General features: G+C 51.3%; 1 protein-coding gene across 1 annotated transcript in view; it reads right to left on the bottom strand.

Annotated features, from left to right (window-relative positions):
- GALNT2 (polypeptide N-acetylgalactosaminyltransferase 2) overlaps positions 1-16,431 on the bottom strand; it is a 184,386-nt gene extending 167,955 nt beyond the window's left edge. The window contains exon 1 of the mRNA XM_044386074.3: positions 16,168-16,431. Coding sequence (XP_044242009.1) covers positions 16,168-16,293 — 126 coding nt within the window. The 5' untranslated portion in view covers positions 16,294-16,431. The remainder of the gene's footprint in view (positions 1-16,167) is intronic.
- Positions 16,432-18,688: the final 2,257 nt, after the last annotated feature.

Genomic DNA, 18,688 nt, shown 5'->3' with positions numbered 1-18,688 from the left:
GGCCATCAAAAATTACATGGTGCTGCTCAGAGCAGGTTAGGGAGGTCCTGGGTGTCAACAGGGGCACATGGTGAGAGACCCGGGGACAGTGGAAGGCCGTGCCTTGCTATGGGCTGGACTAGCAGGATTCTGGAGATGCAGACCTCCTCCTCCATGGGCACACAGCCCTGTGTCGGCCAACCCTCAGCTCCAGTCCCTTTCCTTTGTCCCAGGCACCGCTTCCCTCTACTTGCACACAGAGCAGAGGACAGAGCAGTAGGGCCCCCTCCTGGGGAAAAGGCTAAGAGACGCCCAGGGGGATCTTCATGGCTTCATACACACACAGGTACAGCTGGTCCCAATCATTCCAGAGACACCGAGCACGAACATAGTATCCTTATTGTTTACCTCCCAGAAGAAACTAAATGCTGAAAGCTGTCCATCTCCTAAACTCTCTGGGCACCATTTAACAGCCCAGCCTTTTTAAAGGGAAGAGCAATGCCTTTGAATGGGGATTCTCTATCTTGAGACATCTCAATGTGCTGCAAGTATCAGAGGGCTGCAGACAACCTTTAAAGGTCATCTCTTAGCCCGGCTCCCAGGCTCCATCATCCTAGATGCCTAATTAGCACTTAAATGGGTATGTTCTGTGCACAGGGCTTCCTGACTGTCAGGCAGGGCAAGGGCTAGGTTTCTAGGCTTTATCCACTATTTCTCTGTGTGCAGACCTCCAAAGCCAGGATTCTCCTTCTCACAGTGTAACACTCCCTTCTTGGAACAAATAAATACTGTAGACCGTAAGGAAGGTTCCCAAGCCAGACTCTCCGCCAGGTTGGCACAGAGGGGGAGGAGTGAAGAGAGCCCACCTCGGGGGCATATGGGGCATTGGTGGGATCCCCAAGGGTGGGCCAGCTCCAGAGGCCTTGGGAAGAGATGACCAGCCCAAACGTCTATGGACGGGGAAGGCAGGACTTGAAGTCAGACACCCATGAAATTGCCCTCCCATCTGCTCACTCCCTCAGGCCATTAATCCATTAGGTCTGCTCCATGCCCGTGCCCCTGGGAACCACACTGCACTTTGACCAATTACGATATCTTAAAAATGTAACCCCAATGTGACACTTCTGGTCTCGCTCATCACCACAGCTTCACCTTAAAAACAGGAACGTCCCTCCGCCCATGTGATTCCATGTGGTCTAAGAAAGGGAGACAGACCACCGAGGAAGGGAAAGCTTCCAGCATCAGGGCCTTCCGCACCTGATTTCATGCCCCGTCCAGGGAGTCACACCATGATGTCACCACCCACTAGGGTGTCTTCCTCCAAGCAAGCCCGCTTGTCCAGCAGAGAAGCCCAAAGCATCTGCAGGGAAGGAGAGCAAGCCCACGTGCCAGGAAAAATAACAGAAGGCCCTCGTGAAACTGGTCGGCACCAACTCCCCACAGCACATGAACTTCCAACAAGCCTTTCCCCAAATGAGGAAATGGAGGCCAGAGGACCGGCAGCGTCGGAACCCGGGCGCTTTGCGTTATCATCACCAAACATCCGCGGTTCTGCATGGATTGTTCTTCTCGAAATCATCACGCAGTGTATCTATTAATTTGCAGTCTAGTTGTAAGTTGTCTTAATTAGAGGCATCAGAGAAAACCACATGACCACCGTGCTAATTGACAGAACTAGTCCTCAGCCCTGGGGCGGGGGGGGGGGGGGGGGGGAGGGGCAGTGGGGGGGGAGGAGCTTTGTTGCGTTGCCACGATTATTAATTTGTCTTCCACTTGTCACTCACCTACAGTTTCAAAAGCAAGCCACAAAGTGAACTAATGAAACTGAAAGAACGTTTACTAATTAAAACCTTGTGGAAAAGTTCTCAAGTAACATGCTGCATTGGGATAATAACAGCTCAAGATATTGAAAAAAAACCAATTGTCAATTAGAGTTAAACAATTAATTATACAGTCACATAGTTAAAAACCACATCCTGGAGTAATTTGCAAAGACGAGAGATTAAGGGGTAAAACTGGGAAATCAGCTCTCAGTAACCGCACACTGCAGGAAAAGGTTCTGCCTGCCGCCTCCTGCCTCCGGTCCGCAGACCCTGCATCAACTCCGTGCCCGCCCCGGCACCCTGCCCTGCTGACCCACCGCCCTGGGGCTCAGTTTCCTCACTGGAGAAGGAGCAAGGGCTGCAGCAATCCCCTATGTCCTTACTCTCCTTCCAAGGCGAAGGTTCCAGGCAAGGTCCATGGAGGTGAAGGGACTAATGGGAAAGTGGGCTCGTCTGCTTCAACACGGCAGAGGAAGGCCAGCTCCAGTGGGCACCGCAGGCTGGTGAGCCCTGGCCACGGAGGACAGCCCCCCCCCAGCTTGGGGCGCCAACACTTGTCACTCTAACAACCCGAGAATTTACATCAGAACCAGTGGTTAGGGGCACTTACCACCTAGTACCAGGCCCCATTCTGACTACTCTTCTGAACCACCCGATGAGACACATAAATGAGGAAACTGAGGAACAGAGGAGTTAAGTAACTTGCCTGACTTTCCACAGCTAACTGGAGAAGCCAGACTTCAAACCCAGGCCCGCAGCCCCCGTGCTATACATCCCCTCAGCCACATCACCCCAGAGCCAGCTGCCCCACCGAGAGCTTCCCTGCACAATCTCTCTGGGCTCTGCAAGACCGCTTCCCATGCCCCAACGTGGATTCCCTGAGCTGCCCCCCGAGATGCAGTCCCCCTCCGGACACCAGCTCTTAGGGGCCAAGCAGGCTGAGCTCCCAGTGCTCAGAAGTCACCCCATATCACACACGGAGCCTGGGTCATCGAGACTCCACTCTGCAGGCAGCTCAGACCCTGAACACACTCTGACCACAGCGGCCTTCTAAAATACAATCTCGCAGAACTGAGGACAGCTTTGCTTGGGGACACCTATGGTGCAGGTGGGAAGGACACCAGCACTTTCCGATGCCTGCGTGAAAAACGAGACGGATCAGATCATCAGAAATCCCATTCTGGGGCCAGTGCAAAGCAGACAGAGGATGAGCCTCAGCAGCCCTCACACAGGGATGTTCCACAGGGGGCCCCACCGGCCTCCGGGGGCCCATCTATGAGGCCTGGATGACCACAGCTAGGCTCCTTCCGTGACGCCCACACTCAGGCTGGAGCTCAGATCGCCTAAGAACCCACACCATTCCCCCTCCCAGCTCACTGCCAGCTCACGCACACCAGCAGCTTGCAGCGAGAAAGGTTATGGAGATGATCCCCAGCCCCCACGATCGGCACCTTCCAGGCCTGCACCTGCTGTTTGTAACTCGTTCCTGGGTCCGGGACTGCAGTTCTAAAACCAGGACGGCCACAGCTGACTTTCTCCAAAGGCATATCTTAAGTAGCCGCGGGGACCATGACAATAATAGTCCCAACACTGCTACTGCATGACCTGGGGGGCAAGTTCACAACCTTGGGGCCCGCTGGAAACCGCACGCCTGAGTGCAGGAAGAAAACTACCTCCTGACACTCTTCCGGGCATGCAGAAATGAAAGATAAATGAGCAATGTCTCTAAAGTGTCTCGGGCATCTCAGTGACAAGGCTGATATAAATGTGAAGTACCAGGAATTACACCTTCCAGAAAACATGAATCATCATATATTTGTCACAAATCGCTCATTTACAAATCCAATGTAAAATATGAGGTGTTAGCAATAATATCCTGCTGGGGAAACAAACAAACAAACAAAAGGAATAATATATATTTATTGAAGGCCTCCCACCCTAGCTTCCCAAATCATCCACAGCTCCCAAGGGACTGTTTATTACAACAAGCAAACTGCCCAGGACGAGTGGAAAAGCTGGCAGAAGGACTAACCATAGAGCCGTGTTTTCTGCCCACTCACACCTGTCAATGTAATATAATATCCACACGAAACTCTGGTGGGTGATAGGGTCTCTGGGCCACTGAGCAGGCTGGTTAGGTGTAAGCAAACTCACAGAACACCCTAAACGGACACTCTACCACCAAAATGATCACCAAAATTAGCCATTTCCTAAGAGTTTAGATAATTTTTTTAGATTTTATTTATTTGTTAGAGAGTGTGCACACACGTGAGCATCGCGAATGGGGGGAGGGGCAGAGGGACAAGCAGATTCCTCCCTGAGCATAGAACCCAATGCAGGGCTCAATCCCAGGACCCTGGGATCGCGACCTGAGCTGAGGGCAGACGCTTGACCGACTGAGCCACCCAGGCTCATATATGTATGAAAAATACATATATGCTCTTCGTCCACATTTCCTGGCTTATAACTCCCCAAACCCTTGAATTTCCTGAGCACACAGGAGCTACTTTTCTCATAATATTTGGTCTGTTGTCCTCTCTCCCTGAAAAGTCTTTAAAGCCAGAAAGGTAAAAATGGGTGTCTCGTTACTCCTAACAAGGCCCCTTCCACAACCGGGTTTATGTTAATGAGGTGACTTTTGGAAAGCACCAGGGGAACCAACCATGTGACTAGAGGGCTGGAACTTTCAGTCCCACCCCGATTTCTGGGGACTGGTGGGGAGCAAAAGACTGAATCAATTACCAATGGTCAATGATTTGCTCAATCATGCCTCTAATACAAACCCCTAAGGAGGGGGTTCAGAGAGCTTCCAGGTTGGAGAACCAGAACGCTTCCATGTGCCACCGTGCCAGGCCCCAAAGTCCACGAGGACAGAACTTTCTTTGTCTGGGACTTTCCCTGTGTATCACTTCATCTGGCTGTTCATTCATATCCTTTCATATTCTTTGTAAGCAACCAGTCAACTAGTCGGTAAACGGCTTTCTTGAACTCTGAGCTCTTCTAGCCAATGAATTGAACGTAAGAGAAGGGTGGTGGGACCCTCTGCTGTACAGTCCATCAGTCAGAAGCACAGCTGAAAACCTGGGCTTGCGACGGGCATCAGAAGTGGAGGACGATCTTGTAGGACAGAGCCTTTAGCCTGCGGGATCTGACGCTGTCTCCAGGGAGACCGTGTCCAAACCGGACCAAACTGTAAGGAACTCAGCTGGTGCTGCATCATCACCTGGGAGAACGGAAACTGGGAGCCGAAATCTTCCACTGACTCTATCGCTCAGGCTTCAGGCCACTTTTTAAAAAATACTAGTTTTCACCCGGTTTGCTAGTTTTAGCTAGGAACATCTATAAACTTCTTTTTTTTTTTAATGTTAATGAAGTTTTCAAAAGTACACATAAATGAAATAGGATGGACCCCAGGTACCCATCAGTCAAATTCAGTAACACATTTGCCCTATCTTACGCTCCCATAATTTTCCTTCCAGACATGGTGTCACTGCATCCATAGACACTTTCAGTTGGCTCTACACAAGGTAAGAGTTGTCAAAAAACAACCCCAAGACCATCGCTGCCACTAATAAAATCAATAATGATGCTTTCCATTTCATCTAGTATCCAGTCCCTATTCAACTTACCCCTTTTTTTTTTTTTCTTTTTAGGTCTTTCTCTAGTTGCTTTGTTCAGTGATTCTGAGCTCCACGAAGCAAGACAGAGTGCCTTGCTCACTTCTGCAGATGTCAGCATGCAACAGGGTAACTTGGAGATCGAGAATGCTCCAAAGTGTTTCTGAACGGGTTCATGCTCATTGCTGTTCATCTCTCAAAAATAAAAAGAAGTAAAAATAAAAAGAAAAGGGAATACATAAAAAGACATAAACTTCTGTTTACATGGATCCCGGGAATTGGGAGTGAATGGATGCACACGTTCCAATGAGAGCTACCATTTTCCTTTATCAATGACAGGAGGCCTGGGGCTGCGTTTTCATAAAGATGAGTAATCTCACACATGAGAAAAAGAAGACCGTAACTCAGCAATTCTAATTTGCCCTCTTTGACACAGTTTGACATGAAATTGGGACACATCTCACAATGAATGACACTGTATGATGCTGTGGGTCAGGCCATGAGGCACCTGCCATAAGAAGCACACGCTCAAACATACAACACACCAGCAGCAAAGCCCACGTGACACCCATCAGTGGCCTGGAAGAAAGTCCCAGAAACAACAAGAAAGTACTCATAATCTTTAGAAACCAAATCAAGTGCAGTAGAAATGGACAGTGAATTGGGGAATTAGGGAAAATTCCCAAGTGAGTCAAAAACTGGCTAACTCTACATAATGGCCAGCCTATATTAAGAGCCCAGAACCAAGAGCTTTGAGCACTTTCATTGTTTTTTTTTTTTTTTTTAATGATGAATCACCAAAGGTCTTGGTGGCACAGATGACTTTGAGGCAAACAGGCACGAATATCTCTGGGCCAAACACTAGACACTGTAAAAGTTTTAAGAACACCTAACCCAATATATTTCATATGCATTTTCCTTTTTATCTATGCACAAGAGTGATATATGAGAAAATCAATGTCTAATTAAGTCTAAAAGAGCTCTTTAAATAAGTAGACAAATAAAAATGTTAACTGATAAAGAAACCATTGTGTCACAGTTCAATGCACAGTGTTTTTTTCCTTGCCTCGTGGTACATAAAATAATGGTTTCATGAATAACGGCATCTTAGATTTGATAAAAAGAGGTATATTCTACATGAAGGGGAAAGTCAGGGATTATCAAAAGTGAGCAGGAAGAAAAACAAGTGGGTGAGCTGATCGGCACAAGGGAACAGAGAAGGGCCCGGAGCGGGCAAAGGGGGAAGTGAAGAGAGAGGAAAAGAGGGTAAGCTTTGTGAAGGTCACAGAGCAAAAGCTCAAAATCTCGGTCAAGGGGAGAGCCCCTGAGGCGGAAAGCGCCAAGACAATGAGATGTGGAGGCGTCCCACGCTGGGCCGAGCAGCCCATCATCCAGGACAGCCCTGGACGTCCCTCCGCGCAAGAGTCGCCGCCACTCACCACAGCCTGATGACAGAGTGCTTAGTTTATGGGCATCTCCCAAATGCAGACTCTAATTTACATCAGCTGCTCACGCTCTCCCGGGGGATTCAGCTACGACGGACCCCTCAATCGAAGTGTGTCATCTTTCTAAAGCAGCGCCCTTCCACGAAGAAAGCGTTCAGTCCCCACACTGGCCTCTGAAGAAGCAAGAAACCACCACTACTGCTCCTAAGTCTTTAAAATGACCTTTCCTTTGCCGCCATGCAAATGTTCCAGGTTGTTGTATCCAGTAACACACTGGGGGCATCATACGTAACCCCCTAAAGTATCCAACAACCCCTCATAAATGCCAACATTTTCTCTGAAAAGCAGCTGCACGCTCCCACTGGAGAACCAGGAGGACCTGTAATTTCCCACCGTTCCACCTCCCTACAACAGCTGTAGGCAATGAAGTCACCCGTCCACCTCATTTCCCACAAACACTAGACTGCAGAGCCTCAACATAACCCACGTTGCCAAGAACGACCTCTCCAGAACCCGGGTATCGTACAGGCTTCTGACCTGTGGTTTCCTACAGGCTGGTTTTCCTGCAGGAATCAACAAGCCCCATCACCCGTAGCAACTCACGAAGATGACATCACAGTGGAAATCCACCGCTGCAGCAGGTGCACAGGGACCCGCGGGGATTCCTCATTAAATGATAATATGCGTGGAAGGCACTCCATCAAGTGCAATGTCATTTAATAGTGTGCTCAACAATGGACAACGGATGCTTACCCGGTCCAACTCAGCATTTCACAGAGATCAGCTCAGAAAGCAAGCAACGAGATTGTTCCATAAGCACATCCTGCTGAGTGAACGAGCAAGTTAACCTGCGGGCACCTAAAGCAGTCCCAGGTCTGAAGTGGGAGCCGGGGGCAACAAGTACGCATACCATTTTCACTAGGATGAGTACACACATCACCCAAGACACCACTGGAACAAGAAGACCCAAGGTTTCCACGTCACAGAGGAAATTTCACCTGTGACAAACCAAAGGCCTTCGGGAAAACCAGCTCATCTATTTAGCAAAAGCCAGCAGAAGGAAGTATCACCAAAAGACAGGACACGGCTAAAAGCAGGGGCTGCGTGTGAAGCAGAGTAAGCCCCGAAGATCCACCTGCCTCCGGTCTTGGCTCAAACCTGCTCAAACCTCAGTTCCCCATCGAGCCGGAGGGACCACCACGGTAACACTACAACCCCCACCCCGTTCCTGGGCCCCTTACGCTGCTGTGTGTCCCACGGCACTTAGCACCTATTTTCACACTACATCATTCACTTACCTGTCATGTTTTGGTGTAGCTCCCCGACCCCCAGAACGAAAGTTCAATGAGTACAGGGATTTTGTCTGTTACATTCGCTGCCATATTCCCAAGTACCCCCAGAGTGCCTGTCACACAGCAGGGGTTGAAGAAATACTCATTGAAAGAACGAATGAAAGGAACCAGAGCCTGTTTGCATTTCTGCTCCTGCCAGAGGGCAGTGGAGGATGTCATCTTCGGGACGGGCAGATGTTGGACAGATAAGAACACACAAAACCGGGGCGCCTGGGTGGCACAGCGGTTAAGCGTCTGCCTTCGGCTCAGGGCGTGATCCCGGCATTATGGGATCGAGCCCCACATCAGGCTCCTCTGCTGGGAGCCTGCCTTCTTCCTCTCCCACTCCCCCTGCTTGTGTTCCCTCTCTCGCTGGCTGTCTCTATCTCTGTCGAATAAATAAAATCTTTAAAAAAAAAAAAAAAAAAAAAAGAACACACAAAACCTCTCACAGCACAAAAGGTGAAAATGAAGGAAAGATGGACCGACACTACCATCAAAGCATGACTGAGCGTGCTCCAAAATGCCTTCCAGGAATGTTGTGACACGGTGCAGCGGGACGAGCGCAGTGCCAAAAAGCACGGAAGGGAGCACGGGAAGCCCAGCTCCCGAGAGCAGGCCACGGGCCACGCTGCAGGCCGGCAGACACCTCCAGGCCCTACTCTGGGGACAAAGCCCCCTGCCTCCAGGGGCCCACGGAGAGTCCTCCCAGCAGACGACCCTGGGTCTGCAGTCCACCAGCTCCGCGACCTTGGGAAAGTGACTCACCCCCGTGCTTCAGGCTTCATCAGTAAAATGAGAGAACAAAAGGGCTATTATGAGGAGGCGCTGAGTTCATATCCATACAGCAGCATTAGGACTGGGCCTGACACACAACGGGTGCGAACAGCACAAATGTTTATTTAATTAAAACCCTTACCCAGGGGTCCACCCCAGACCAGACAAAGAGGCCGTCCTATTCCACAAGGGTCTAACCATAAAGGTCACAGGGAGAAGAAAAGAACTCAAAGTTAATAGAGACACACCAGTGGCTCTAAATGAGGGGGGACTCTGTCCTCCAGGCGACACTTGGCAGTTGCTACATACGGGGTGGAAACCAAGGAAGCCCCTAAAATCCGACCACGCACAGGGCAACCCCACACAACCAAGACGATCGGCTCAAAACGTCAACCAGGTCAAGACTGAGCAACCCTGATCTGGACGGGCCACTCCCCAAAAGGCCCCTTGACCCTGACAAAACACGTGTCCGTTTCTGCGCTCTGGAACTCCAGTAACTCTGTCCCGGCCGCACACCAGTCCTCCTCCCAAGGAGTCAGCAGGCAGGAAACAGCGAGCCCTGGCAGGATCGGGTGCCTGGCACTCGGGGCCTGGGAGACTCGGGGAGGGCAGAGGGGCAGGCGACAGTTGGCCAAGGCAGGCGGCCCAACAAAAGCTCAGTGACCCACGGGGACCGGCCCGCGTCACGGCCCCAGACAGCCGCCCCTCAGCTGCTGCTGCACGACAGCCAGCTCCTGGAAGACACGGGGCACACGGCACAGAATTCCCAAAGCCTGGCAAAGCTGTTTCAATTCAGGCCCACGAGTGAGATTCTACGTGACCGTTTTTGGTTTCTTCAAGCCCAGCCCCAGTGAATCACTGCCTTCGACATTCCAGCACGCTAAGAAACCCCATGTGTACAAAATGCCATGTTTCCCGGGGCCATAATACTGCACCTGACAGAACACAAAAAGACCAAGTGTCTCACCCTAGGCTGTAAGGGGCAGAGTGAGGCCAGGAACAGAGATCTACCTGCCTAGGGCACGGGGCCAAGGGCGAGGAGGATGTGCTCCGCCATGGAAGGCCTTGTTTGCTCCTTGAGTCTGGTTTTTTTATTTCCTAGAAATGGGCACATGGTCAGAAAGGAGAAAGGTGGAGGAGGCTCTCTCAAGTGGACAGGTAAACCAGACAGGCATTCCTGGTACATCCTCACCTGGAGTCAATCATTCAGGTCAAGCACAAGGCCAAAGGCTAGAGAATCCTCGCGCCAGCTAAGAGACAAGGTCAAGTTCCACCCTGAGGGCACGAATATCCACTGGGGTGCTCCCTCCAACACTTTCAATCTAATTCTCGAAGGAGGAGAGCCCAGCCTATCCTGAAGCCCACCCAGGAGGGTTTGCTCATGGAAGTGCCAGGAGGTCCGCCTTCAAAAATTTTACCAATAAGGCAGTCTAGAGGCAAGGGTCCAAGACAACAGCAGGAGCAAGGGTCCACAACAGCAACAGAAAATCAAACAGTCCCTCAAGGGAAAGGTGACCTTTCAGGTCAGAGAAGTGAAACCAGGCCAACACTTCCTTGAGTCCAAGTGGCACAGTGACAGGAGTGACACTCAACACACAGGTTCCAAAAGGCCCCTGCGGTGGCAGGTTTCAATTCTTTGGTTGATCGTGGAGGAGGGATCCCAAGGGAAGCAACCAGGACCGCTGGGGGCTGGGAGTTCCTCGGGGTCATGAGAGGGGCATTTATTTAACAACCAGTACTGAAGCATCCCCCTATTTTAATCTGTGTGGCATCACTGTATGGGTGTGTTTCCATCTAGACATCCACCCGGCTTATAAATCTCAGCATCATACATACGAACCTTCCAGAACAGGATTCACAAGGAGAAAAGCAGAAGAACAAAAATGGGGAGTGCATTTGGCCAGGTTTGGCTATTTTCTCATCACACAAATTCTGCTGGGCCAGCTAGGAGACTTCATAGATTTTTTCCCCAGGAATACCCTGTGTCTTTCCTGGGATCTCAGCCAGAACCACAAAGTCAACTCCTGCGTGTGCCTCGGTCTCTGCCCCAGGCGGCCTCACCCTCAACACCACCACTACCTCCTCCTCCTCTTCCCTCCACCAAGCCAACTGCCTCCGATTTGCTAAAAGGCAGGCAGCACAGCGTTGCCTGCTTTGAAATCAACACCTTCCAAAACTTACTTCCCGCTCCCCAAAGATCTGAAAAACATGAATGGCAGAAACAAGATATTATATGTATAAATAGATATAAATGTGTATACGCCCATCTTCCTGACCACGTCTCAATGACCTCTTCCTCTGTTCCAAAGAGGAAACCCACCACACATGAGGAGGTGCGAGGGAGACGGCCTGAAGCTCACGCACAACCTTTACCAGTTGGGTCTCCCCGGCCCTACCTCCAGGTCAGACAGCCCGAGCACCCTGACCTACTCTGTACTGGGTAGGGTGGCTTCTTTCTCATTTTTGCTAGAGGGTTGAGGGAAGCGCTCATTACTCTAGCACTGTTTATCGGTCACAATCTGTTTCCATTATGTTGGAGCACCCGGAGGCAGCCACAACATAACTCGGGAACAGGGAAACCTGATTTTCCTTAGAGAAAAGTTTATATTACAGTGCCATTTGTCAGATCCTCTAGCTATAGCGGTCCCCCCCCCCACTACTGCCCTCCCTACCCCAGCTTCAAACTGACCCTTCAAATGGAATTTCCTCAACCTCCAAACTGATTATTGGTGGCCAGGTATAGTATGGGTCCCCTCCTGCGCATTCACCCGCTGACTCCCATCAGAACATGTGGCAGCTCCATGTCCCACCCCAAACCAGTCGCACGAGGGCAGTCACAGCCATCTCCCTTCCTGCCTGGAGAGGCAAGGCTGCAGAGGCAGAGTAGGGGAGCCCAGATCCTGGGGGGGGGGGGGGGGGGGGGGGGGCACCGGGCTGGTTTCCTTGCCACAAGAAATCTCCACTTAGGGCCACGTTCACAGAGATACTCCCACTGTTTACACAACCTGCAGAGAAAGGTGTGTCCTCCACCCCAGCTTTCCTGCTGGCTGCTCACAGGTGGGAAGCCCACTCCGACACCGCAGCTGGGCACCAGAGAGCTGGCAGGTCTGGACCACTTCCCCAAAAGGCGGTCCTTAATGTCATTCAAGGTTCTTTAGCACCAGCCCAAATACACCGAACAAATCAATCTCAGAGGAATGGATGAAGGATAAAAGAAAAAATAAAAACATCAACGATTTTCCAGAGAGCAAGAAGACACTGCAGATTCCTGGTTCAATATATTTTCAAGCAGTATTTCGGCTTTTACTTTTTCTTTAACTCCCCCCAGCCCCCAAAACCACTTACTCGGTGTCTACTATTTCTCAACACGTACTAATGGCATTGAGCCCACTGCCACAATGTGAAAATGATGATCCCCACCGTAAAGATGAGAAACGGAGGGTCAGAGAGGTTCAGTAAAGTAGTAAAGGTCACTAAACAGAAGGGGATAGAGAGCTAAGATCACTCAGTACTAATAAATGGATTCGTGCTGTTCCTCTTCCTGTGACTTTCCACTATCCAGCTCAAAACACATGACTGTTTCCCTACGATCGACCAAATTAAGAACCAACAAGTCAGCCTGGCATGTGGAGCCCTCTCTCTACAGCCTAGTCCTCAACTCCTTCTCCAGTTTCAAACCCTACTGTTCCCTGTACATGTCCCATGTCCCAGCCAAGGGGGCCCCTCATCATTCCCTCCTCCCCCCAAATGCCTCCTACAAGATCACCCCCAAAGTCCTCCACCCTCGAACCCCCAGAGCAGGGACTGCAGCATTGTGCCCACTCATCAAGGAAGGGCGGTGGAAAGCAAACGGGCTGCCCAGGCCCTCGGTCCTGTCCTTCAGCTAACGCTTTCCCTTCCCTCCCGAGGATATGAGCAGCACAGACAAGGGGTCTCAGGCTGGACACACTCTCTTTGAGGAGCGATCATTCTTCACATACTGGGAAACCCTTCCCTTTCCATCCTCAACAGCCACACTTTACCCAGAGGCAGGTTCACTGCAATAGAAATCCCTTCTTCGCTTCTACGGCTCCATCCACCACCAACCTGCCACGGCCTGGGGAAAACTTAACATGATTAAAATTTTAAAGCATTTAAGATGCTTAAAGGAAAGGCATCCTTGGAGTGCAAGTCATCAATTTAGGGGGAAGGAGCAAACTATGGGAGGAGTGGAGAGATCTAGACAAATGTAAATGAAATAATTTCAAACAATATTACGCATAAACTGATTGACCGCACACCCCGAACCTCAGCACTGAGTCCCAGACGGTGCGGCAATGCCCCAACTGCTTTTGAGCACCTACCTGCTCCTGTTCACTTTATTAGATCTGCAACGTGAGGTGAGTTGGCTTTCTGGGTTTTGCCACGTGGAGAATAACAGTCCTGAGATGAGTTATTTAACAGGCAGGGCACACAGTGACAAGCCCGGCCAGGGGTGCTGAAGCAGCAGAAACACCAGGCAGGCTCCCATCAGACAATCCCCCAAAGCCTAATACTGAAGCCCGGGACCCCGTGAAAAACGCCAGGGCAGAGAGAAATCGGCTAAATACAGAAGGAGAGCTTTGACTTATTATAGCATAGTATGAAACAAGAGAAGAAACATTAATTACACTTGCATCTAAAAAACTATAGCTAGTATTTATATTCTGTCTTTACCTGCATACCACGTGATCTTTTTTATGTCCATACTTTGCAAGCTAAAAAAAACCAAAAAACAAAACAAAAACCTACGTATTTCCTTTTATCATAAGGATGAACTAGATTTGAAGACTCTTAAGTCTTGAAATCCATGGAAACAATTCAGGAGGAAGGAAGACCATGCAGTTTTATACTCTAGATTTGGAAATTCAGGATGGCGGGGCTCTAGTCAGGCCCTCAAGAACAAGTCTCACGGTTTCAACTTTTATACCAGGGTCTACAACACTAAGTTAATGAGTCTTACTGCGATTTCAAAAGCTATTGCATTTACACACCTCTTCCTCAACTGACAAATCACTAAACCATTCTAAGGGCTAGGATTAAATTTTATGGTTCGTTGACAGAAAGAATAGAATCCTAAATCACCAATCCATGTATAATTGTTCATTTCCCACACATTTTTTCCTACCTGATCTCTCTACCTTCCTACTGCCACTAGGTCACAAAGAGTTCTTGGATTTTTTTTTTTTTTAATTAAGGATCCCACTTCAGAGGGACCCCTCAAAACCCAGCAGCTGAAGCCCACCAGTGAGAAGTCAGCCTCTCTGGATGCTAAGGCCACACTGTTGCAATTTCTAATCACATGTACTAATGAAAGTCCCAGACCAGGGAAAGAGAAATACCGGTGTGGCTTACTTGTTTGTTTTTCTTTTGCATGAAAGGCAGAAGGCTTTGCCAGGTCCTCCCCGGCACACCAGGCCATGTGGACCTGCCAAGGCCCATTTTACTGCAAAGCAAAGTTTTGAAAATAATTCCAGTTTAACATGAGCGTAGTTTTCAAAGAGCTGTACTGCTCCTACTGGATGCAAGGCTCTTTACCATTCAAGAATAAACAAGAGATTCAGCTACATACACAGCAGTTCCCTGCATTAAAAAAAGAAAGAAAAAATTGGGCTAAGAGCACACTGTTGGCTCAGAACTAAGCTAGGCCAATTCAGCACATGGAAAGACTTTTCATTTCTGCCCCCTCCAGATAAAGCAAACCCGTGCAATTTCCCAAGACTCAAACAAGATACCTACCTCCATCTAACACCTTCAGGTGAGAATGAATGAATGAAACAAACCAACCAGGAGGGAAACCTCGGAAGCCCCCAAACCTCGGCGTTGACTTCACCGGTCTGACTTTAAGGCTAAAAATAAAAAGTCTGTTCATCTACAGCCAGTCCCATTTGCCTTGTTCCAGAATACCATTCCCTAGTCCCAGCCCAACCCGTGGTCCACCTCCATGAACTCAGAATTTCCTGGGTTTGCGGTGACACTAAACGTCAGAGTAACGAGGGTTACAGGATTTTGGAAAAGATAACGCTGCTTTCAAAGCCTATTCTCCACCAAACACCACAACCCCGCCAGTGGCATGTGCACAACCAAAGCCCTCCGCTCCCAGCCGGCGCCCGGGCGCAGAACCCCGCCGTCGGGGCGTCTCCGGCCGCTCGATTTCCTCCCGAACACTCCGGGCTGTCCAGGTGGTTTACACGGTCCCCACGGCCTAACCACTCGGCCCTTGGGAGCCTGCTCAAAGCACACCCATAGAACAGGGACCATCCCCGCGTAACCGGGCAGCGGGGCTGGGGAAGGCACGCGCAGGGGGCCACGGCCGGGCAGCGCGGGCCGCCGGCCGGAGCGTAAAGCCGGGGCCGAGAGGGGAAGGTCGGGGGGGGGGGGGGGCGGGGATGTCCGTAGCGGGCCTCACTCCCAGCGCAAAGGCGCGCTGGCTCTCCGCTTACACCCGCCCAGGGAGTCCGTTCTATCCGGCGCGAAGCTGGCTGCATCGCCCCCACCCCGCCCCCAGAGGTAAAGGACAGAGAGAAAGGGGCAGAGACCCCGAGCTGCCCCCTACCACCACTCCCCGCCGCGGGGTGACAAGGGGGAAACGGGTGAGGATTTGCAGCGGCTTTTATCAAAGAGCTGAAAAGAAACTTGGACTCCTCTCTCCTGTACATGACACTTTGGAAAGGCAGCCGCCTCTCCCTCCTCTCCTCCCCACCCCCTTTTGTGTGTCCCAGCACCCCCACCACCAAACTTCCCACCGCAGGGGATGGGGCTCCCGGCGGCCGGACAAGACTCAACTTCAATTACGTGGAGCAGACAGTGGGGGACGTCTACGGAGGGGGACGGGGGGGGCGACAAGAAAGGCGTCCGGGGTCCCCAGCCCCGCGGGGCTGCCTCGGGTCGCCCTCTCCCGAGCCGGGCGAGCGCTGAGGGGCCGGGTGCGCCCCCTGCCCTGGGGAATCTGTTGGGAGGCCCGGGGAGGGGAGCGGGGGCCCGAGCCGAGGTCCCGGCAGAGGAGAGCAGGAGGGGCGGGAGCCCCCCTCGGTGCCCGGCCGACCACGTCCGAGTAGTGGGTCTGCAGCCGGGCAGGGGGCGCGTCGGCGCGGGAGGGGCCGGCGAGGGAAGAGGAGTCAGGGGAGTCAGGGGCTGGGGGGGGGGGGGCCGGGCCCGGGCAGGGCGCTCCACTCACCTTCCTGCCGGCGCCGCCGCCCGCGCCCGCGGCCAGCGCGGAGCCGCCCCCCGAGTACATGTAGTAGGCGATGCCCAGCACCCACAGGAAGGCGAAGCAGAGCAGCATCCGCGAGCGCCGCCGCATTCTCCCCTTTCGGCCGCCGGCCGCGGCCGCCGCTGCTCGCAAGTGCTGCCTGGGGCCGGCGCGGGCGGGGAGAGGGCCGGGGGAGGAGCGGAGGAAGGGGAAGGGCGCGGCGGCGGCTCCTCCTCCGGCGCGGGCTGCTGCTTGGCCGCGGCGAAAGCGGCGCGCGCCCGGCGCCCGAGCTCCGCCCCGGGCCGGGAGCGCGGCGCGGCAACCGAGCAGGAAGCGGTGGCCTCGGAGGCGGCGAGCGGGTCAGGGAGCAAAGGGCGACCAATCGGCGGCGGCTGCGGGGGCCGGGGCGCGGGCCGGAGGAGGGGATTACCGCGTCTCCATGGCTGCAGCACGCGGGGTTCCGCCGGGAGGGCCTCCGCGGGACCGGCCTCGGCACCGCCCCGCTCCGGCCGCCGCCCCGCCCCCTCTGCGTCCTCTCCGCCGCGGCCCCTCCGCCCCCGTGAGTGACAGGTGGCTGCCCGGGACCGGGCGGAGCGCGCGCACACGTGCGCACACACACGTGCACACGCACCCGGGACTCTGGCGGTCACTGCCGCCTCGCGCCGCCCCGCCGAGGCTGTCACCTCTTCGGTCCCGGGTCTTGGGGACCTCCTCAGACCCTTAACAGCCTCGCTCTTACTGGCCGGCCAACCTGAGTGTTTTGGTGCAAACCCGCCTCCTGGACCCGACTTTGCTGCTGCTCGCTGCAGTTTTCTTACTAATCTCGCAGCAAAACATCCCTGATCCCCAGTTGTCAGTTTTATGTATTTATTTAGTCAGAAGTGGGGGCCCACAGGTAGAATAAAAGAGGTTATGGGAATATTTTTCCGAGAATAGACAGCCCTGAATAGCAGGATTTTTTGTTGTTGTTATTTTATTTTGTTTTTAATAAACCCGAAAGAGGAAGAAGGGACGCAGTTTATTTTTTTTAATCTTTTCCTTTTAATTTGTTGCTTTCTTAAAAGAAGAAAGAGTTAACACATAAACATCTCAGGAAGACACATCTGTCTTGTAACAGAATCTGTGTAACCTTGACTATGCCCTTGCTACACGCAAAGTTTCCCGTGCTCCTAGGAAAGAAAGATATGTTACTGGGCACTTAGTATTTCAAAAGTGATTTCAGGAGCTTCCAGTCTGGAAGATAATGGCAGCTGCCTGAATCTCAGTCTCCACTCACATCTTCAACAAAATACAAACACCAACAAGACTTCAGCACTACTAGGAGAGGGAATGCCGTGAACTGAACTTCTAATTACTTCTTAAGTAGAAGAAAGAAAAGACCTCAAATTCCAGCAGAGCTCCCTCGGCTGTTGCCAAGGACTTAAGTGAAGTCTGGGCTTAACGCCTCTACAAAGAGAAAGTCCAACACCAAGAACTAAAACTGAACACAGGTCGGGTACTTGACAGGGAAGAGGTTTGAAAGAGAATGGGACAGGAGGTGGCAGCCTTGAAGAAGCCTTGCTTCTGGGAAAAGTCAAATAAATAAAGAAAGGGTAATGCCCTTTGGAGGCCTGGCAGTGAAGGGAAAGAAGGAAGTAAAAAGGGCAAATTAAAGATCCTAAAGAAATAAAAGACAGCCAGTCCCTCCCCCAGATACTGTTATCTATTAAAAACTGCACTTCACTCTACAGATAGAAGATAACATTCTCGAACTGGGAACCGTGTGTCAAAATTCCTAGTAACAGAATAACATCAAAAGAAAACAAAAAAGGAGTCACATTTCTTATGATGAAAAAATGAATCCTAGCATTTTCAGCTGATGAAAATACACACACACACACACACACACACACACACACATAAAACCAGGAAGCAGGAGAAATCGCAACACCATACATCAAACTACCAAACTGACCAAAGCATCATGTGTGTGGACACACGCTCACACACACACATACATATATGCATCATATAGACAACTACAATCAGAAATTCAAAAACTAAGAACAGACTAGACAACAATTAGGAAGCGATGCAACAAAAATTGATCAAATTCAGGAAAGAAATTGAAAATAAGACAGAACTATCTGAGAAACAAAGAATAATTACAAAATGCCCACGGGAGAATATAGTCAAATAAAAATATGTAAAAGGACACTGAAGAATGGCAAGAAAATAATCAAGAAATTGAAAATAAGACAAAAAAAGAAGCAAAAGTGTTCAAAGAGAAGTGGTTGAAATGAAAGAAGAACCAAACGACATATAACTGGACTCCTCAAAGTAGAAACACCGGTGAAGCAGAATTAGTATTAAAACTGTAATCTCAGGGGTGCCTGGCTGGCACAGCGGTTAAGCGTCTGCCTTCGGCTCAGGGCGTGATCCCGGCGTTATGGGATCGAGCCCCACATCAGGCTCCTCCGCTATGAGCCTGCTTCTTCCTCTCCCACTCCCCCTGCTTGTGTTCCCT

Source organism: Ursus arctos, unplaced genomic scaffold (genome assembly GCF_023065955.2).
Source record: "Ursus arctos isolate Adak ecotype North America unplaced genomic scaffold, UrsArc2.0 scaffold_7, whole genome shotgun sequence".
Classification (NCBI taxonomy): Eukaryota; Metazoa; Chordata; class Mammalia; order Carnivora; family Ursidae; genus Ursus; species Ursus arctos.
This window is presented reverse-complemented; position numbering and strand designations above follow the sequence as displayed.